The 22,706-nt window shown below is 44.3% G+C and overlaps 1 protein-coding gene across 5 annotated transcripts in view; it reads left to right on the top strand.

Moving 5' to 3' along the window:
* Window positions 1-22,706, top strand: part of MAGI2 (membrane associated guanylate kinase, WW and PDZ domain containing 2) — a 1,343,119-nt gene that overhangs the window by 1,280,226 nt on the left and 40,187 nt on the right. The window contains exon 21 of one of the 5 annotated variants that reach the window (XM_045089716.1): window positions 329-417. The exons of the other annotated variants lie outside the window; for them this stretch is intronic. Coding sequence (XP_044945651.1) covers window positions 329-417 — 89 coding nt within the window. The remainder of the gene's footprint in view (window positions 1-328; window positions 418-22,706) is intronic. 5 annotated transcript variants of the gene reach the window in all.

Genomic DNA, 22,706 nt, shown 5'->3' with positions numbered 1-22,706 from the left:
GGAAAATTCTGCAAAAACTCTGATACGGCCATTTCAAATTTTTTGTTAACATCTGTGTCTCCCAAAAGCGCCTCAGGATGCCCTCAGTATTTTGAGAAAAATCTACTTTTGGAATACACATGTAGCTTAGTCTATCACTAATTTCACTTGCTGCATGCTCAACAGGGGTAGCTCTACTTAAAGTCTTTATTCTTACTGCCTAGATAATTTGTATTCAGCTGCTCTAAACATACTAAGCGATCTTGACTCTAACCGTAATAATATATCTTTGTCACTGGTTCTGTTAATTCTAATGATTGGTCCTAGGCTGTTCCTCCCCTTCCTTTAGGAATGGTACCTTCCAGTCTCTCCATGTGCATGAAAAGTGACAAGCATGGGTCCCCATATTTCTACTTATTGGGCCACCCTAAAGACACGGTTTGTAAAATCTGCATGAATATTATCTTTCTCTAATGAGCTTTGGTTTTGCATTGTTTGTAACTGATGTATAATGCTTTTTCTTTCATAGTAGCTTGTCTAATTACTGCTAGAGCTCTGGAAAACACCTAGCTGAGACCTCACAAGTGATAAGGATAGGATTTGTGGGTTCATAAGCACTTGGGATGCACCAAATTCCAGCCCAGAATGGCCCCAGCAGGAAGGAAAGATAGGGAGGACCCAGCAGAGGCAGCACCAGCCAAGTTTTGCTTCACACACTTCCAAAAATCCTCCCTAGGCTTTGGTACAAATAATTACATTGATTTCCTCTTGGCCCAAGTTCCAACGGCTCCAACCCAGAGCACCCCTTTGGCCCCTGATGAAAAGAAAGCCACAGTTGCCAAACATCCAAGCCCTGGGATCTCTGAACTCCTCCTGGCATCACGATATCTCCCCGGGCTGCCCTGTGGCAGCTAGCTGCTCACTTTCCTCTCCCCATGCTCAGTGACACACCAAATTTAAAGAAGGAAAAGAAACACTACTTGTGACATTTTTTAAAAAGTAGGCATAACTTTGTATCTGAACAACATTTACCACTCTTTCAAAATGACTATTCTCCACTTGTCTGTTTTTTAGCCTAACATTTTTAAAAAAAGTCTTACAGGAAAAAAAAAAAATACCCTATACATAAATAAAGCAGAATATAGATGATAGCCTTGCAAATATGGTTCAGGCAACTTTTCACCCCTCAAACACATCCCTAGAGCGGCCCATGTTGCCACTGTCAGATCCTGCAGGGGGCTGGTGGCTTCAGCCACAATTTAATAGGTAGAACTGTGATTTTAAAATGTCAGTTTGACTTTTCAGTCCCCACAGTTAGGCACGCAAGCAGGAGCCAGACTGGCGTGTTTCTCAGTTTGGGTGTGATGGGACCCCATTCATGCTGCCACAGGCATGGCCAAGCATCTCACCGCCAAAGTCTTTTAAGCTGGCTCTCTGAATTTTTCCTGAAACATATTTTCCAACTGTTATAACCCTGCTGATTGCCATCAGGATTGGTTTAAATTTAACATGAAAGATAATATTACTCACTAAGGGAATTATTTGATTGGCCTATTGCTAAACAACTCCTTACCAAATACTTTTATATTAACATAAGCATTATAAGTACTACACACACACACACACACACTGTTGCAGTCATTCCTTGAGGATGTCTTAAAAAAAAAAAGAAACATAAGTTTTAAATGTATCATTTCTCTAAAGTGTCTGTCTCTCAAGGATGTTATTGATCAGGGGAGGCCTGAATCAGAGCAAAAAGGAAAAAACTCCAATTTACTGGAAAAGATATAAAGCCACGGAATAATTATTAGGGAAATCCAGTCCCTTGACTGTGGTATAAAGAGATATAGATCTGTGTTTCTGACAAAAGACAGCTATATGCTTGCCATTTAATTTACGTCAGCTATCTGAAATCCATGAAGGTGAGGGGACCGGAATCAACCGATTCCCCAGCCCCGGCCAAAAACAGAAACACAAGAGGGCTCGGTGGTTTCTGTCCAGTCCCACCAGCATCTGTCAGGCATCTGACTCGGTGCTAGGATATAAAGATGATGAGAGAGTCTCTGCCTTTGTGTTCATAAGCAAGTAGGTGTGACAGGGAGAAAACCAGGCAGTGGAGCAAACAGCGAAGAAACGATAAGAACCCAAAGGAGACAATATCCTAATCCTGCTTAGCAGAGTTGTGGAAGGTTCTGCTCTACCCCAGAGGTGACATTATAGCTACGCCTTGAGCGACAAGCATGGTTTCACCAGCGTGGGCTAGAAGTAAAGCCGTTTCAGGCAGAGGAAACAATTCGACCAAAGCCAGGGAGTGTGTTCAGAAGAGCCATCGCACAGGCGAATCGAGAGACGGGCGGCGGTAAGGGAAAAAACACGAAGGCAGGTTCAGTTAGAAACGGTCTTGTATGCCAAGCAAAGGAATTCAGATTTTATATAATCAGATGTCGCTGAAAATTTGTTTGAGTGGAATGGTGAAAATACCCATGTTTGGAAATAGTCTCTAATACTGTTTATGTGGATTTTATAAGAAACTGGAGGCAGTTAAAACGTTACTGTAAAGGTGGAGGCAAATGAAGAAAGGACCAGACTTGGGGGAGTGAGGTTGGGAATAGCACACTGAAAATAGATTCTGGAGACAATCCAAGCATTCCTTCGACGGAAGTAACAAAAAGCTGTTGCTGTGCCCCAAAATGGGCTGAGGGCAGGGTTAGGAAAAGAGTGGGAAGAAAGACGGTCAGGGACTAGAGCCCACTCTGCTGCCTGATTTAGCACAATGCTGGGTGCATAGCATTCAGACGGTAGCTTTCTTGTGAGGGTTGTGGGTGGGAAATGGCCTTCATGCCCTGCTCCCCGTGAACCTCACCACAGGGCCCCCACACGGTTCCCCACACTGTTCCCCACATGGTTCCCCGCATTCTGGGCCACACTAGGAATCCACTACTGAGATGGCAGAAAACTTCAGCTCCTACTTAGATCCGGTCTTGGGATAAAGACCCAGTTTTTCTGTTGTTTTTTTGTTGTTGTTTTTTTGGTTTTTTCTGGAGGACAGGGATAGGCAGTGTACCAAGACAAATGATGTTGTTTCTCCCCTAAGGGAACTCTGTATGTGGAGAATGTTTAAGGAAAACATGGTGCTCATTGTTTATAGAAAAATACTCTTGAATCACACTCGTTAAAATCATTCTCAAATGTATTATGTATGTATGTATAAATGTGTTATATTCCTGCATTGATGTACAAAATATTTTCAAAACAAGCGTGCTCTGCTTAATTTCCCTTTCTGGGGACATATTTACCCTTTGAAATCTGGATTCCGTCCTTAAGACTCCAGCAAAAGTATCCCCTCCATGATCACTGGTCCCGCCATGCTAAGGAAGCCTGGGGACTGATGGCATCCTTCAACTTCTTGGGCCTCCCTATAAGAGTTAACACTACTGATCAGTATAGTAGCTGGATTTTTCTCTTACTGCCTTGACTGGCCCTCCAGGGTATCCTTCAACTCCCTTCCCATCTAGTAACCCCCCTCCCCAACTTTTCCCTCGGGGTCTCACTCACCCCCATGGTTCCACCTGTCACTACTGTGCTGGAGACTCACTTCTGTTTCATCATGTCCGGCTTCATTCCGTAACCCCACCCTGAAACGTCCCACTGCCTGTTAGACATTTCTAGCCGGATACCCCACATTTGTGTATTCAAATTTATATTTATGATCTTTCTCCTGAAAATACTCCTCCTCTGGAATCCCTTATTAATTAAGGGACCATCAATCCTCTTTGTCATCCAGCTCAAAACGATCTCAACTGCCTTCTCACTCATCTATCTGTCTATCTGTCATCTATTGTCTGTCTCCGGTTCCCAAGTGGGAGTGATTTGATGTCTGTCATTTCTCATGGGGCCCTCTCCACCATTCCTACTGTCATTGTACTCCAGTTCAGGCCTATTCCACAGGATTAAATAGCCTTTTACCTGTTTCTGTACTGCTATGGCCAATCTTCCCAGCTCATCAATGCCAGAGCAATTGACTGTCCTTAAGGACTGCCCCACTCAAAGACCTTTTACACACACAGACACACACACACCCTTAAATTAGTCCCCAGAGCCATCCCTGATTTGGCCCTACCCAAATCAGTCTTCTCTCTTATCTCCCACAATAGCCTGTTTCATCTCTGTGCTCCAGCTACACTGTCCTATATTCCCACATTCATGGTTGGGCACATGCTATTCCCTTGGCTTGAGAAATCCTTTTCCCAAATCATGTCCTCCTTTAAGAACCGGGTCAAAGTCTGCCCCTTCCACGAATCCTTCCCCAAGTTCACCAGTTAGAAGTAACTTGAGTTACTTCCCAGGTCCTCTGAAATCCCACAGCCCTTTATAGTGACAACAGATTTATCGATATCCCCATCCTTCCTCCCCTTTATAGAATTCAAATACTGGTTATCACCCCGGGTTAATACGGTGCTTTACAGAGTGAACAAGTAAATGAATGAATGACTAAGAGTCTTGCACTATCACGAAGTTGTTATTCTGACAGCAAATTTCAACATGAGCTTTTGAAGATAGTTTTTGTAGATAGCTTTTGCAGAGGACTTCGGACGATGTCCCAAATCTCCACTGGTTGTCTCAACCCAAACCGGATTTTCATTGCTGTGCTGGTGGTGCCTGTGGTTTTCCTAAACTCCTGCCCGCCTGCTTGTTTTCTTACCATATCTCTTTCCGTTAAGAGCGGAATAGAGGAAAACTGGCTAATTGATGTTCCAGGCAATTGTTTCTGGTTAATCTAAGTTTTATTGTTTCTAGAGGTGTTTTCTCTCAAACTGTAGTTCTAACCTGTGTTGCTGTTACAAATTGTAGTTTAACCTTCTGGAGTTGCTTCTTTGTTAAGGAAGCGTCATGTATCATAGTCTCCTAGAGACTTCGGGGCACTGTGAAACAGAAGCTAATGTTAGGTCTATCTGTGTGGGATTATGTGCCTACCTTCCTGCTGTGAAAAGGGGGCCCATTCGGAAAAACTCTCTATGCTCTTTGTCTAGCCTTCCGGCTCTATATCAAGTTCAACCAAATGGACCTATTTTATGATATGTGTCAGACATGTTTGGATGCTATGGAGGCTACAGGAAAAAAAAAAATGTGGCATTGTCTCTCCCTCCCCTTCAGGAGCTCTCCATTTCATTAAAGAGCTACAAATACTCACTTGGAACAAATATAAGACAGTAAAAACCCAAATGACAAGGGAGTTTGAGACAAGAGCAGGAAATAATGACCACAATAGTCAGTCAGGGCTCCTTGAAGGAAACCAGTCATGAGATAATCTTTGAGGAATCAGAGGGTTTGGGAACTCAAAGGGCCCTACAATCTGAAACAGAAATAGGACACTATAGGAGATGATTTTGATGCTAAGAAGCAAGTGACTAGAGTATAGGATCCCTTCTGAAAAGTAGAGGGAGCAAAAGTGCTAGAGTTCTGAATGATTGAAAGAGGCCAGTGTCTGAAAACCAATGGCAATGAGGAGGCACAGAAGGTTCTTGAGCAGCACACCGACGTGGCTAAGTATTTTTAGGGACAACAGAGAACATTATAGAAAGAGTTTGTTTTGTTTTGTTTTCAAAGCATTTTCAATCTTAGCTACCCATCAGAAATACCTGGGAAACTTACATGTAAAAATTACCCATAGAGCCTTCTCTCCAAACCAGTTCAGCCGTTGGCAGTGCAGCAGGGAGTGATTGCGATGGGCGGAGGGCAGGCTCAGGTATGCTGTAATTTTTTTTTTTTATGTGCCCCAGGTCAGTGCTTTGAGTAGTCAGAGTTGTGAATTACTGATGGATCAGATAAGGAGGTAAATCAGATAAAGAGGCTATCCCAGTAACCTAGAAATGCAGAGATGGGTTAATGAGGTGCTGAAAACAATCAAAATGAAATACAGGAGAGTTGACACTATCAAGAATCTTGAAGAGAATCTTTAAGACTTGGTAACGGATGGTGTAAAGGGAATAAAAATTAGGGAGGACTCAAAAATCATCCCAAGGTAAGATCTTAAGTATTGGGGAAGATGGCAGAGCCACTGCCAGGAAAAAGAAATGGGAAGATTCAGAAAAGATGCCATTAACAAGACAGGTGACCTTTCAAGAATTACTTAACTCCTCAGGGCCTCAGTTATCTTACCTGTACAAGGATAGAGTCCGATTACATGAAGCCTTCAAGTACTAGAAATGAAAGTAATGTGAGTGAACTAATCTGGGGGCGGGAGAAGGCATATGGGATTGTAAGAGATTCAGATGGTGATTCACAATACGCAGATGAGTACGTCTCCGGCAGGTAAAACCCAGAGGGCAGTTGCCAGGGAAGACCAAACCCAGAGAAAACCCAGAGGTCGCCAGGGAAGAGCACAGAAAATTGGCAGTGAGAGGAAGGCCAGGAAAGGAGAATAAGAATACAGAATTTCCCTCATTGCCTGCCCCAGGTTCTGTGTCATCTCCCTGCTCTCCTGTGACAGGTGAGCAGTGACACAGTGTCCCTCATAATCCCAACTCTAATGTATAGATACAATCATCTTTTACATGACTACTCGGAGTTGCTTTCATACACAAGGTGTTTCTGGTAAAAGATTATCTCTTGTTAACGTAGTGCCTTCGAAAAATGAATTGGGTCATTTTGTCATTCATTATGAAAATTCACTTATACAGAGAAAGCAAGGAGTAGGAATTCTTCACATCTCCTTCTATATCCACGATATCTCTCTTTTTTCATACAAAATGCCAGAAGGGAGAAAGATTATCTTTTCCAAGTGAAATGTATCTGTTCAGTTGGACTTTCCCATTATTTCCCTCAAGAGCTTATTATCCCTGGGCATAGAGCAATCAATAAAGTAGCTTGTTTTCCAAGTGAAATATGAGGCGATGCCCACACACAAAACAATCTTACTGCTTACCCCACTTGTAAATATTGTTGGTTGCCTCTCAGTTGTCAAATACAGGAAAACTGAGTCCCCATGTTGCTACATCCAAAGCTGTAGGACACCTACAGGCTCCATCCAGAAAGCCCCAGATGCTCTGGTTAGGCCACAAAGATGTACAAATGGCCCGCAGGCATGGGATAAGATATTCAGCCTCACTCATCATCAGGGAAATGCAAATCCAAACCACGAGAGGGCACCTTACACCTGTCTGATGGCCACGATAAAAAGAGAAAAGAAAGGAAAAGAACAAGCATTGGCAAGGAGGTGAGAAAATGAGAACCTTCATTCTGTGGGTCGTACAGCTACCATGGAAAATGGTATGGAGATTCCTTGACAAAATAAAAAACAGAGCTACCATATGATCCAGCAACCTCACTTCTCCATGTCTAGATCCAAAAGAATTGAAAATGGGATGTCAAAGAGGTATTCACACATCGTTGTTTTGGGCAGCACTCTTCACCATAGCCGAGAGGCAGAAGCAGCCCAGGTGACCATCAGGCAACGTAAATGGGTAAAGACAAGGTGGCATAGACACACGATGGAATATTATTCAATCGTTAAAAAGAAAGACTTTCTGTTGCGTGCTACACCCTGCATTAACATTGAGGACAGTCCGCGAAGCGGAGTAAGCCAGGCACGAGAGACAACTATCTTATGATTCCACCTCTGTGAGCTATCTAAGTTGTCAAGTCTTAGAAACAGAAAATATAATGGTTGTTTCCAGGAATGGGGAGTGAGGAGGAAGGGGAGCTGGTTCAATAGTCACAGGGTTTCGGTTTCACAAGATGAAAACGTTGTAGAGATCTGTTGCTCAACAGTGTGCATTTGGTAAACACGATTGTACTGTACACTTAAAATGGTTAAGATAGTAAATTTTATGTTTTTTATCCATCCCCCCCCAAAAAGAAGAAAATGCCCCATGGGGCTTTTAGGAGGACCTGCTTCAGAGTTCTAAAGCTTCGGAGTTCAAAGCACAGAGGACTTCCCACCTACTGAGCTTTATTTTGTAGTTTGCACTGATGCTGGGCAGTGCTTAGGGCAACCAGATGAGAGCTGATGACCTTCTTCTTCTTCTTTTTTATTTTTTACTATGTACAGTGAGCCACCGTATAGTACATACTTAGTGTCTGATGTAGTGTTCAGTGATTCATTAGTTGCATATGACACCCAGGATTCATCACAGCACGTGCCCTCCTCAATACCCATCACCCTGTTACCCGCAGCCCCCCTGTGACCCTTCTCCCCTCCAGAACCCCCAGGTTGTTTCTCGAGGTCCATAGTCTCTCATGGTTCTTCTCCCTCTCCGATTTCCCCCACTCTGGATTTCCCTCCCTTCCCCTGTGGTCCTCTGTGCTATCACTTACAATGAGCTTCTTCAAGGAGCAATCAGTAGGAGAGACGCACTCTTTACCACGAGCTTGGCATTAGCATCCTCTCTTACCAGGTCTGTTTGCTTGTCTGAACCTGATGCTTAGGTTCTTGCCTTTGTTTGGTTGAGTTCGGAATGAGGACTTGGCTTTGGAGTGCAGAAGTAGGACTGCATGTATAGTCAAGGAGGTTCCTGGATCTGGTGTTGTCTCAGTGGTTTATTTATTTAGATGACTTGGTATCCCACCTCTTATCACAGAGGCTTCTTTGAGACAGGAGGTCAGGTTCAGTGGGGAGGAAGACTAGGAGTAGGAGCTTGCCAAACAGACCCACGCTAAGAAAACAGAGTCCCGCTTCCCCCAACAAGAAGTTCATGGAGAAGAGAAAAGTGTTCCCCTTTGTCTTCACCGGGAGCCTCAGGTGGTAGGAGGTGATGCTCACCACAGCGACAGGCGAAGTCAAGGGAGACGTTATTTAGTGTTGCGAAATGTGACATGAAGATCACAAGCCTCTTTGTGCCTTCCTATGATCTTGTTTTTTGTGAAAATATTTGCTGGATTTATCTTTCTTATCTCCTAGTTCTTTAGCTACTAGATCACTTCAAGCCCAGAGCCCCGTACTAGCCCCCTGAGAGGACTATCTGCTGACAGAAGCCTGTCTCCTAACTCAGGCGCCTGTGCTTGGTACCCCATGGTGCCTTGCACTGCATTGTGTGAATGAATGAATGAATGAATGAATGAATAGAAAGAAAATAGCAGAGTCAGGATCTGCCCTCCAAAAAGCTATGGTGTATTAGAAAAAAGAGAAAAAGAAAACAAGCACTCCTTTGACTGAGGAACTTAAATATAATCACGGCACGTGAGAAATGCTCAGATGGGAGGAACGTAGGTAGAGTTAGCTGAGATGGGCCGCGCTGGAGGAATCCTCTTTAAGAAAGAATTCCTGCCCTTCCGGTCTTCAGCATTCCAGTATGGAAATTAAGTTCTTTTTAAGTGACCACAGCATCTTTTGCCTAGATTTGTACTAAACCAACTGTGTAAAGTGACTGCATTGTCAGAATGAACCACCATATTCACCCAGTAGAACTGGTTTCCTCCATTTAGGAGAAGATACGACATAAATTCAGTTCATCAAAGAAAGTGGTGCTGGATCCAGCCGATTCTGAGGTAGATCTCGTGGGAGTAGGAGCGAGCTTGAAAATCACAAAGCTAGAACTAAGCCTTTAATACCTCACAGCAAGCTCCAAGTTCAGTTTGGACTACTGAACAGAAGGCCACAAAATCCGGTCAATTATTTCCACCTCTATTTCCTAGCAAAGAGTAAACAATTTTCAGCTGAAATTTTTTTCTGACTTAGCCTTTTCATCATTCTTCTCCATCTGATGTTTCTGCAATCCACCCACCACAGAAAATGCCTCCACTTGGAAACAAGGAAAGGGCGCACAGTGTGGGGGAGGTAGCCCAGGAGAGCGAGGGAGAACAGTCTTATACATCAGGTCCTGCCACAACCCAAGAGGAGAAAACACAGGAAGGACTGTTTCTGTTTTCCTGAATTCCTGGTTAGTGGACTCCTCCTGAGAGAAAGCATGTAGGGGTCTTCGCCTCACTCTTGGATCTCCAAATAGATCCATATTCCCCTGGCCAGTTCCTGTCGGTGTTCATGGGTCCCCACCCCCTTTGAAGGCCAACGTGACAAGGAAAGGGTCCCCTCCCCCAGTAACCTGAGCAGTCAGAGGAGGCCGCAAGCCTGGGACATGTTCTATATTAAGGGTCTCCTCATCAGCTGCTCAAGAGAGAGCTGTCTGAAAGGCTAAAGTTCTGGAATGAGCTCCTAGAGCAGGAATTAAGAGAGAATGTACCTTAACTCTCAGTTTTGGTAGTGTTCCTCCAGACTTTCTGCAGCTGCATTGGTTCTCAGGTGACGCCCTCCTGGGAGCTCTTCTTGAGACAACTTTTACTGAGTTTAACAAATTAATACATATTACAGAATACCTCAAAAACAAAAATAGTCAAGAAGAGAACTCTTCCTCTCTTTTGAAAATGTAACCATTTAATTTTGAAACTTACTTTTTTTTCATTTGACAATATTTTTAGACTACTAGGGAAATTAAATATCCTTCTGTATGTTTTTCATGACTGCCTCGTACGTTGTTGTATAGATTTATTCACTTAATGAATCCCCTCTTTCGACTTTTCTTATTTTTGTACTTTTTCCACTATTATGAAAAAATACTACAAAAAAAAAAAAAAACCCCACCCTTCTAGCTATACCATCCCCTCTGTCTTTGATTATTTCATTAGGAAAACCTTTGAAAACAAAACCACTGGGTCAGTATCTACAGTCTCATGGAAAGATGGACAAAGTCAGGCGAGTCAGTTTTGGGACCCACCCTTGAGTGAAGAAGTAAAATTGTTATTTAAGTATCTTTTCCAGTAGCCAAGCATGATCCCTAGCAAAGGCAGTACGATCCACTTAAGAGTGGCCAGAGTCGAGAGTCAGCACTGCAGGGGAAGGCCAGGCTGTCCCACACACCAGACAAAATGCCGTGGCCTCTGCTCCAGCACCACCACCCCCCCAGCTCGTTTATAACATGGTGACATGTGTGACCACCCCTCCAGCTTAAGCATAGGAGGACTCCCTTCCAAACTGGGGGAGTACAGAATAACAATTGCATCATATTTGTTAGGATGGACAGTGTGTTTTACTTCTATTGTCCCTTCCATTTTGTTTAGTTTGTTTTTAAACAGCACTCACAATATTTCTCAAAGAAACAGAAGGCTGTGTGCAATCTCTTAACAGTCTCTTGACAGTTTAAAAAATCATAGACCTGCTCAGATAACTCAGAAGCCCCTGCCTCTGTGTATACTGTGTTTCTCCAGGGAAGAACAATTAGTCAGGAAGAGGCCCAAGCCCCATGGCACCACCGACATTCCTTACCATGGTTTTCTCCTAAAGTGTTCTGGGCAATGAGACCCTTTGGGATGCTTCAAGAATGGGTGCTGGGCAGGTTTCATCTGCCCATAGCAGCGCCGACCGATAGCCGCTAACCACTGACTTGCCCACAAACACACAGCAGGCTGGTGTTCAGCACGGGGCTGGGCCATCATGGGAAGCCATTGGCTTGTGGCTTCAGAGGTATCACCCGGCAAAGCAGGATCTTGAGGCTCATTTCTGTTAGCTTGAGTGTTGCCACTTGAGCAATGGGCTGAGTTGGTCATATGGGAGGAAAGTGGCAGAGCCCATGTGAACTAATTGTCCCTCATCCTGGTAATCGTGCCTCATCTTTACATTTGTGCCGTTTCACTGAGAGTCGTATGAGGTGATGTTTTCAGCTAAGGCTCTGAGAATCCAGTCAAGACAGATCGTAACACAGGAGAAGCAGCTCCACATTGTAACCTGGAAATCTAAGACACAAAAGGAATTTCTCTCTCTCTCTCTTTTTTTTTTTTTTTAGATTTTATTTGTTTATTTGAAACAGGGAGAGAGAGAGAGCAGTAGGATGGGGCAGAGTGGACAGGAGAACCAGACTCTCCACTGAGCAGGGAGCCCTGTGCGGGGCTCAATCCCAGGAGCCTGAGATCATGACCTGAGCCAAAGACAGACTCATGACTGAGCTGCCCAGGAGCCCACAAAAGGAACTTCTGATCACACCAACATACAAGCCTAATGTAGAAACAAACATTTCAATTTCCTTGCTATCTCTGCGTTCATCTCAAAAGTATTTCCAGCTGAGGAGCAGAAGTCTATGGAAAACCCTCCTGTGTCATTCAGTTGCTATCCAAAGCAGACAGCCTTGGCACTTTAGGAAAGAGCTGCCTTGTCTTGTGTGACCACCTTGGATGAACTGAGAATATTCCTTTATATTCGACCTTCACTTTGAATAGCCATCCTCAGGTTTTCAGCAGGAAAACAGCCTCTTGGGCAGAAAAAAAGAGACTAAATGAATCAGAATACTGTTCAGTAACATTGAGCTAAAACCGTCAGCCGGGCGCCTGGGTGGCTCAGCGGGCTAAGCCTCTGCCTTCAGCTCAGCTCATGATCTCAGGGTCCTGGGATGGAGCCCCGCATCAGGCTCTCTGCTCAGCAGGGAACCTGCTTCCCCCCATCACTGTCTGCCTGCCTCTCTGCCTACTTGTGATCTGTCTGTCAAATGAATAAATAAAAAATTTTAAAAAATATATAAAAGCATCAGACAATTTAAATATGAGATCCCTAAGGTTCAGACAGGTTTCTAGCTGGAGGGCGGAAACTATTCAAGGACAAAACTGAGTATGAAAATGTGTTGTACAAACAGAGCTGTAGCGCTCACTTCATACGTAATAGCCAGCAAAGAGAGAATTGAAGAAACTTCTTAAGATGGGAAAAGTGGAAAATCTAGATAACTTACATCTGGCAATAGAAAGAATTTTTTCCATTGTGGAAGATTTATTAACCTTTTAAGTAGGTATCATACAGCCTTCATTATCAGTCTCAATGTATAAAATGGTGTTTGAAAAGAGGAATAGTGGCATATTTCATAGGCCCAAAGACCATAAGATCTTAGAGTGAGCGTCTCATTGCCAAGAGCACAAATGTGTGGAAAATTGCAGATATAAATTCTGAAGTACATCGATGTTCAGTGAGACCCTGAATGCATGGAGTTCTCATTTTCTTCTTCTGAACTAAATAAGAAAACACGGAGACATCCTGCAATGTTTTAAAAGAAACATCGCACTGATGGCTTTGCTCTGCCAAGTTTATTATTAGACCACGTCATCTGGCAGAGTCTGGCAAACTGTATCCTTGGAATGGATGGGTTTTGCTTATCAAATTCAAATAGATCCCCCCCCCCGACATCCACAGCACGGGAGGGGCAGAGAGGAGGCATTAAAGGCTGTTAGGTGCTTTACCGCAAGCCCCTAAAACATCACAGAATTGCAATTCTGTCTACAAACATTTGTTACGGGCCAGAGCAGATTGCAGGAGCAAGTACAGAGCCCTCGGCCATGACCTGCAGTGGAAAAGGGGCCCAGAGAGGATTTCCGTCAAGCAGGAATGGCTGAGCATCGGAACATACATTGGCCAAGGTGTGAGCATTAGGTGAAACGTCTAGAAGGAGAAAACTTCAGCCGTGGGCCTTAGCCCTATGTGCCCCGAGCCACAGACAACCTGAAGCTCCTCTCGTTCGTCATCTTCACGCTTGTTTGCAGTTTGTAATGACCATTTCCAGGGAGAAATACTTCACTGATGGTACTGGTGATGTGGTAGTCAGGAGATTACATCTCCTCTTCCATTTCACAGTGTCTCCTTCACATGTCTTGTCCTTTAAACAAGGCAATATGTCGTAAGTTTGATGTAGAGAGGAGAGAATAAACTCAACTTTCATTTTGAAGCCATTTTGTTTGGAAAATGTCCCAGCTTTCTTTACAGTCACTGGAAATTCCTTGGGATGCCTTGAAACTAAGAACAGAAGTCAACAGAACGATTTATGTTTGAGACCCATCCTGGGATCGAGGGAGGCCCTGGGACAAGGCATTCTCCTGACCCCAAAATAGTGTGGGATGAAAATCCAATTTACATGAATATAAGTGCAGAGAGGAGAAATGTTATAGAAAGAAAGAAAGAAAAAACACTGGAGGGAAATCCAAAAAATTTTTTTCAAGATTTTATTTATTTATTTGACAGAGATCACAAGTAAGCAGAGAGGCAGAGAGAGAGAGAGGAGGAAGCAGGCACCCTGCTGAGCAGAGAGCTCGATGCGGGGCTTAATCCCAGGACCCCGGGATCACTACCTAAGCTGAAGGCAGAGGCCTTAACCCACTGAGCCACCCAGGCACCCCGGGAAATCCAAATTTTTAATAGTAATTTTTTTTCTGAAAAAAATGAGGACTACCACTCAGATAATACACTCTTACCTATTATCCAAATTATCTCTGATTAATATGCTATTTTAGTAATTCAGAAAAAAATATTTTAAATGAATCTGTAGAATAGGGAGGAAGAAAATGAGAGTGATTTCAGCTGACACATTTCATCTGTATAACCTGCTACAGGTTTATGCATATATGAGAATACAAATTATTTGCACAAGGAATTTTAGGAAACTTCTGGGGATCACTATTTTCTCCACCCACGCTTCTTCCTGAAGTGCACTTCTCCAAAGCATAAAAAGCAAAACAATCCCCCAATTTAATATTTCCTGCATATTAGTGCATATAAGTGATGTCCTCACTTTGCCAGTGAGGACATCAGAATATCCATTTAAGTTCCGAGCCATCATTTCAAAATACCAGCCGGGCAAGACCTTGTTTGTTTGTTTATTTTGAGTTGATTCCCTCCTTGAGTCAGCAAAGTTTTCAGTGCAAGGCACTTCCCTTAGGACTTCAAGGAACAGAAAGATGAATAAACAAACAGTGGTTGTCATCCAGTAGACAAGCCCTATGAATCTCTCCATAAGTAAATAACAGCCAACATGTGCTCAGAAGAGATGCACAAAGTGCATCGTTTGCGAGCCTCTCAAGGATGATCTTTAAGAATGTGCTGGCATTTGAACAGCCTTGAGCTATAGTCAGGTTTTCGGGAGGCAGAGAAGCCATGGGGCCAATCCAATCAGAGCAAACTCAATGCACGTGAGGGCCTGAGGGTTAAAGCAAGGAAGGCATTTTGACTGTAATGTTAGGTGTAGGCCAGAGAAATGGCACGAGGGAGGTCAGCACAATGGAGGTTGTTGAGGCCCAGCACAATGGAGACAACAGGGCAGGGGGAGGGTACAACAATGTGGGCACCACCGCCATGTTGTAGATGGGCAGAAACAAGGGCCTCAGCCTGGGCAGGAGTGTGGCGGAGGAAGGGTGGGCGCAGACACAAGGAACTGCTAGTTCCCTTCTGAAAGGACTTTGGGGGAGGCTGGCTCCCCAGGGGCCGACTGGCAGAGAGAAGAAGCCGGGAGTGAAGATCACAGTAGGTTTAGAGCCAGTGATGCGTTCACCATTAGAGAATCGAAGAAGCCTCAGCAGCCTTCTCAAAGGCAGCGTGCTGTGGTGCAGAATCTCGCCTGGTGCAATTAGAGGCTCACCAGGAGCTAATCCTGTTCATTTTCTTCTCCTCGGGCAGTTCCACACCAGAGCTTCCCTAGACAGCTGAGCTAGACAGATAGGTCTCCAAGAAAGAAGATTCGACTGCCCCCTCCCCTTTTAATAGCCTTCACACAGGAGAATTTATTATCTATTGATAATCTAAATCACCCTGCTCCAATCCTTCTCCCTTTCCTAGTACGGTGACCCACAGAGAGCACAGAACCCCCCCATCATTGTGCGGTTCCTCGTAAGAAATAGACTGGTCCCTATGGCAATTTAACATCAACAGAGGTTTAGCTTCTATGTTATATAAAGACTGAACTGATAAGCAGTTACCTGGTTACATAGCTAGTCGTGCAAAATGTCCTTCAGCGACTTTATATTGCCAGTTAATATATTTAATATTTAATGTTATAAACCAACATGCAATATATGACTCTTAAATTACTCAGCCTATATATGTTTTCATTTGGGAAGAACATTTTACTAGCATATTTATGATACCATCTCAAGACTTAATATGGCTTAATTCTATTAATAAAAACTAATTTAAAAATCATTATCTTTTTTAATTATAGCTTTTGATTTACTTCTTTCCTGCTCAGCGAATAAGGGTAACAGTAGCTCGTGCAGTCAGTCCATAGCTAATTTTGTTCCTGCTGGAGCTATCATGAGTGATTTAGTAGAGGAAGTTGATTAAAAGCAACACCCTCAGAGCTCCCCATGACTTGGCCATGGTTCAGCTTGTAAGGCAGAGATTGAACGTCCAATGAAGCTGTCCGCTAATTCCATTCCACGGTCACAATCTTTAGCCCACAGGAGCCCTGTTGAAGGCGATTCAAATTGGATGAACAACAGCCCCCCACCACCACCTCCACCCCGGATGGCTCACACCGTCTGAGTAGCGTCTTCACTCGGCCTGATACGAGCCACTCCTATTTCTGGCCCGTTAGGACCCAGAGAATGTGGGATGCCCTCCTTTGGTATTAAGTTCCCAGCTCCTCAGTTTTTAAGCGGTGTGCTCACCCTTCAGGTTCTGCCATGTCTGGGGTCTTGACCTTGGCTGAGTTCACAGGAAGGATACAAAGCTGCCAAGTGTCCAATAGAGTGAGTGTCATAAGGCTCATGGATGAGAACTTAGTCTAGAGGGGCTGCTGGGATGGAGAGCTGAGGAGGAAGGAGTGGAGAAGACACATCTCCCATCTAGATTCTAAGTTCCTTGGGATAAGGCTGCAAAGCACTCGCAATATACCTAGAGGGGTCTGCTGCTTGCCTGAAAGCAAAGCACGAAAGCAAAGACAAGAGGTTGTCCTTTCACCAACAAATGAGTACTCCCTTGTGGCTAATAAGAGTGTTGCCATAGTCACAAACATTTTCAGTTATAGGAAAAGCCAGCTTGTTTCAGAGTTAAGCCAAAATGCATCCATTACCAAAAAACAAAAACAAACAAACAAAAAAACCCACTATCCTTTGATCTAGCCCTGGAAAGCTTTTGAGCCAAAAAAACTTACACAGTAGCCAAGGGTGAACTAGCTCTGTAGCTGCCAAGAAGGCAATTGAGTTTTCCCCTCACACACTGGTTGATATATTAAAGTTAGCAGAAAAGGGGAAACAGATTGAGAAATAAGCATATGACACTACTAGAGCTCTTTCCTTTTATAGAAACCTCAAACTGGCATGTATCTTAAGGAAAACTGGTCAGCGAAATGGTAAAGCAGGAAGGTCAAGTGATGTTGAAAAGTTAAATCATTTCTAATTCATCTACTGTTATTAATTTGAAAGCTAAAGCATGTTCCCACTTGAATCTGTGTCTTTTACCAATTTCCCCTTAAATCTTTTGATCTTTTTGAGTGCTTTCAACCAGACTCCCAAGTTAATGCTGGTCCCCAATCACAGGGTACTCTTGTATTGGGGTATTACTTCCCAATGGCTCGCCTCTAGTGGCTCCCTCCCCCTTTTGTTTGTCTTCCAATATCAGTCTAGTGTTCCCACTCCACCTTACCTGTCCACTGGCGTCTTCTGCCCCCATAGAGATGCAGAAGTGTATAATTCTAATCTCAGGCAGATTTCATGGGTAATCAGAGTTGTTTGGTAAGTAACAGGCTCACTTTAGGGGACAGGTTGAAACAGCGCCTCCTCCTACTTCTCCGCCTTCTTGTCTCCTCTGAATTCGTGTCTTTACCAAGAGAACTGCTCAGAGTTGTGAATGACATGGACTCTGATGAAAGGAAATCTCCGTGTCAGAGGGAGGCAAGGAGGCTTTGTCTCACACGCACGCTTCAGCATTACGTTGTTGACTAGAACTGAAAAGGCTCATGAAAATGTCATCATTATTCAGGTATTTTCTCTCAAAAATAAGTGTGAAGGAACTTTCTATGTCGGTCAGTATATAACTCTATTAAAGTACTTAACAAATTGTATCATATTTACTTAGGTGCACTTTATTAGAATATGAGCTGCACAAAGTCAGAAAGAGCAGTTTTGAAATTCATTTTCATATTCCCAATGGCCAGCCATGGCTCTGTCTTAGAGATGCGAACACGCCACTCAGTGTTTATGGAACGAACGGATGAGGAAAGAGAGGAACTAGAGACTTGGACGACTTCCTGCTGCTCCGCCACCAGAGGTCATTAGACAGTTGTTGCTGTCCTGTATTCCTCTGTCTTCGTTACTTAAATGCATTCTCAAGCTTCTGAGGCCGGCTTCCCTCAAATGACTTCTCTTGAGTCCTGAGTTTCCATTCACTTTTGACCTTTATTCCCACCTTATGCAAATGAAGACACTAAGGTCCTTTGAATGACGTTGACTTTGCCACTGATTCTCTGACTCTGTCTCTCAGTGGGAGCCTCCATTAGCCAAACACTAACCTCCTCAAAAGGTAAGTTAGTTCCACAAGGGCACTGATGTTGTCTTGTTGACCTCTGTGTCCTGTTGCCTATCATCTGATAGTCTCCGCAAATGCATGTGTCAAATGAGAAATGTGCCTTAGTCTAGAATTGCCAAACCAACCAGTCTTCTATACTCCCATGCGAAAATAAGACAAGAATAAAAAACTATACTGAAAGTCTGCATTAAGATTGAGCAGTTCACTAATATTCAGCAAAAGGTGAAGCTGAGATCTGAGGATATGCTAATGTCATCGTGGGTGGCTCTTACATGTGTGTCATTCTGTCCCTGGATTGACAGTGATAGCAGCTGACCTGTTTTCCTCATGGCTATGTTGGGAGAGAAAGAAAACATCTCTATTCTAGCCCTACACACAACACACACACACACACACACACACCACACCACACACACGTGTGTACACGGGCACTCATAAACACAGACATACCTACTTAAAGCGACAATATTTCCACTTAGAAATAACTGATGACAATCTTAAAAAGAGAGAGAATGCCCTGGGAACTCTGGATCCTGAAAAGAGAATATTAATAGTACTGTAAGTTTGGGGGTGGAGTGAAGAAATTGCATGATTTTCATGAATATTTCTTGTAAAATTATGAAATAAAGATATTCTCCTCAAGATAGAAGTACAAGTTAAGATACAAATTACCCTTTTTTTCTTCCCCTTTACCTTTAATCAGGCTACCCTGGGAAGATGAAAGAGCTAAGAGATTGAACTTGAACTTGAAAGAGATAAGATTTATACCCAAGTGGTTGACCTGATCCATTCATTGCCTTTTTTTTTTTTTTTTTTTTTTTGCACTTGCTTTAGGTTAGAGTCTGGCAAAAATCAAACTTAGTAAAATTAATTGTTATACCAAAAGGACATCGTTTCTCAGTTTAGAGTCTGGCAAAAATCAAACTTAGTAAAATTAATTGTTATACCAAAAAAAGGACATCATTTCTCAGTTTTTAGGTTTTTGAAACTGAAACTGACACCTCTTAAAGTTTATAATTATTTCCTCTCAGTAAATTGGGGATTCCTGTGTCCTAGGGAAAGACATTACCAAAAATAAAGTGCAAGACTGAATGGCCTTCACTCATTCGTAAACAAACAATGTTAGAAGTTGACCGTGAAGACATTGCTGCACATCCATTAAAATGGCTTTGACTTTCTTGACCTACTCAGGCTTAAATGCTAAAAAAGAGGAAGGTCCTGGGGTGCATCCTCTGGGACTCTGAACCTAAAACCCTAATCCAGTTTTGTCAGTCATTTCAAGTCAATATAAACAGAGATTTTGGCCAATCCTTTCCACTCCCAGAGGTCAAGAGAGTAGCAGTATTTCCAAAAATTAATCTAAAACTTAAGTTTCCAGGGCCACTTTCTCTTGATCTTTACGGCTGATATGAAGCTCAGAGTCCACACTTCCCACAGAGATTGTCCCCATCACACACTTCACTTGCCACACGCAGAAAAATTAGGGTCCATCCAGCTCACATGGGGATGTCCAAAGCCTCTTGTATCAATTTTAGTGCCTAAAAGGCAGTCAAAAACAAAACAAACAAAAAAGTCAAAAGAGTTCTTGGCAGGTAATATAGGACAGCAAAGTAATATCCCAGTCTATATTTGTGTAGTGTCTTTATCTAGTTTGTTCATACAAGGCAGCTTGGTGAAGAAAACAAGGGAAGTAGTGTGTATTGAAGTTATGAAAAATGAGGCCCAGAGAAGTTAGTTTGCCTAGAGTCACACAGCTAGCAAGCAATCGACAAAGTACATGACCCATCATCTGGCTCCAGAGGATCATGCTCTTTCCGTCATACTGTGCCCTGCTGACCTGATTCCAAGGCTTGCATCAGCTTGTTTAAGGGGACGCTGGCACATTCCTGTACATTGTATATGCTGATGTCTTGATGAATTCCTGGATCTGTGTAGTGGGACAGTTGCATCAGTCAGCTGCATTTTGGAATCTCCAGATCTGGATCTGGATGAAGCTGACTCATTCAGAGTAATTCCAGGAGAGTCCATTGAATTTGAGGCCTCCAGAGAGCCTCGAGGAGACGGCGTCTTCTTTGGTCAACCAGTGACAAAACAGCATTTACTTCATTTGGCATGTAGTTCCTGTCGACTGTGTGCCAGGCACTGCAGTGGAGGGCTGAAGCTCTTGAGCTCCCTCAGACCTCATAATGGCTCTATGATGTAACCACTACAGTTACTCTTATTTTATTAATAAGAAAACCAAGTCCTAGAGAGTGCTGGGTGGCCTTGATCAGGGAGGAGAAACAGAGACCGGAACCAAGACCGGAAACAGAGACCGGAACCAAGGCCCAGACGTTGAAAGCCTGTACTACATCAGCCCAGAGGAGTTCATGCCCTCTTGATCAGCGTGTAACTCTCCGGAGACTCCCAGAATTCAACCAGGCTCTAAGCCATTCTAGAGAATACTATCTTACAAAGCAGTTGCCAATCCCCACTGGCTCAGGGCCTAAAATGTTTGCCAGCCTGGGAAAGAACTGCCATTTTAGCACTATAAAACTATCGTGTTGTTCCTCTTTGGGTAATTTATCAAAGTGTGCAAACGTAGCCAAACACTGTATTCCTCAACCGCTGGGAACCTGAACAAAGGCCCCAGGCCCCTGACTCTTTGGGGTCTAGAGCAGAACTCTTCAATGACCTTAACAAAGGAAGAATGGATAAAGAAAGGAAATAAAACTACAGATCTGAAATCAGAAGAAGCCATTCAGGACCCATATCTCCTATACTCGCAGATGTCTTGATTCCACGTTAATGGAATCATCCTCCAGCCTTTTCAAACAGTAAAGAAAGCGGCTCTGCCTCCCCAGGCCTCCTTCCTGACCAGCCCCAGATGCTGCGGGTCCCTGTGTTCCCAGGGAGGCCTAGGATTCACCGTGAGGAGAGGGCTCTGTGAGGGGTTTAGGGCGGGGAGGCTTACACAGAAGCCCCATGGTAGGAAATCCTCAGAGGCTCAGGCTGCTTGGAGTCTGGCAGATTCTGACCTCCGTCATCTGGGATGCAAAGCACTGAGTTTCCAACTTGTTGGAAGCGTTCTGGGCAGCTCTGTAGCAGGCTGGCCGGCCGGCCGTTGTAGAGCCCCTGGCCTCACGACTTTCCTATTATGTGTCTCACTCAGCCAAATTTGTATCTCAATTTGGAGAGTGCCCGTCCTGGGTTTTGCATTTTCTTTTTAAGATTTTATTTATTCATCAGAGAGAGAGAGGGAGAGAGAGCGAGCACAGGCAGACAGAATGGCAGACAGAGGCAGAGGGAGAAGCAGGCTCCCTGCCGAGCAAGGAGCCCGATGTGGGACTTGATTCCAGGACGCTGGGATCATGACCTGAGCCGAAGGCAGCTGCTTAACCAACTGAGCCACCCAGGCATCCCTGGGTTTTGCATTTTGTTATCTAAGTGCTCTTAGCCTGGGGAGCCTCCAGAGGCCTCCCGTTTCGTGTCTGAGCCTCGAGCTGCAGTCACAGGCAGCTGGCCCTCTGTGAGCGGCGTTGGTAGATTTTTCTTTACGCAAGGGCTCACGTTAAAGCCTGCAGGCTTCAGATGAGACGTGCACGTGCTCACACAGAAGAAACCGGAGTTATGCATCTGTCTCCCCCAGCAACACACCACGGGCGCTCAGCAAAGCAGCTGGTAGAGCTGGTGTACAGAAGGACAAGGAGCTTTCTTCTGGACTGCTCACCCCCTGCATTGGGCACAGTGGCAGCAGCATGCGTATCTTGAGGCTCCTCTGGAATTATCTAGTATTCTTAGATGCATGACCTACCGAAAGACCTCTCAAAGGAGTAACACTTCCCAATCAGCCTCTTAGGGGGTAAGTTGTTTATTTCAGTGCAAATCACTGATCATTCCTCAGTTCAACCGTAATGAGCAGAAAGTGTTGTAGCAATAGGCAAATCTGAAGAGCGCTTGGACTTCCCTGATGAACAGTGTAGTGGGATTCCTCTTTCCAGTTAACAGTTCCAGGCACAGCTGTTTCGAAGGCTCTGGGTCTTTGCCCTGCCCACACAGGGGAACGACCAGCCACGCATCATAAAGAACCAGCATCTGGGCCCTGTTGCTGGAGTCGGAGGTGACTGGGCCGGTTGCCTCCGCACAAAGGATTCTATCCCGCATTCGGGGTTGAGACAGGCTTCTCTACCTCTGCTCCGAGCGCGGGCTGAGGAGGATCCCTTCATTCCCAGTCTAGGGACCGCCGTCTGAACATATGTAGTGTGACCTTGGCCCCCACCCCAAGGCAAACTAAGGAAAGGGTGAATGGGGAGTCCCCTTCCGGCCAGAGCGGGGTCCACCAGCACAAAGAGGAAGAGGCTGCAGCCCCACAGGAGGCCCCCAAGGGCTGCTCGTCCGTCCTTCCTCCAGCCGGTGCCTGGCGCTGGGCTTGACCTGAGCTGCTCTACCCGAGAGCAGCGTGGGAAAAGTCTAAAATTACTCTCTCCCA

Source organism: Mustela putorius, unplaced genomic scaffold (assembly GCF_011764305.1).
Source record: "Mustela putorius furo isolate JIRA1106 unplaced genomic scaffold, ASM1176430v1.1 tig00003845_pilon_pilon_pilon, whole genome shotgun sequence".
Lineage (NCBI taxonomy): Eukaryota > Metazoa > Chordata > Mammalia > Carnivora > Mustelidae > Mustela > Mustela putorius.
This window is presented reverse-complemented; position numbering and strand designations above follow the sequence as displayed.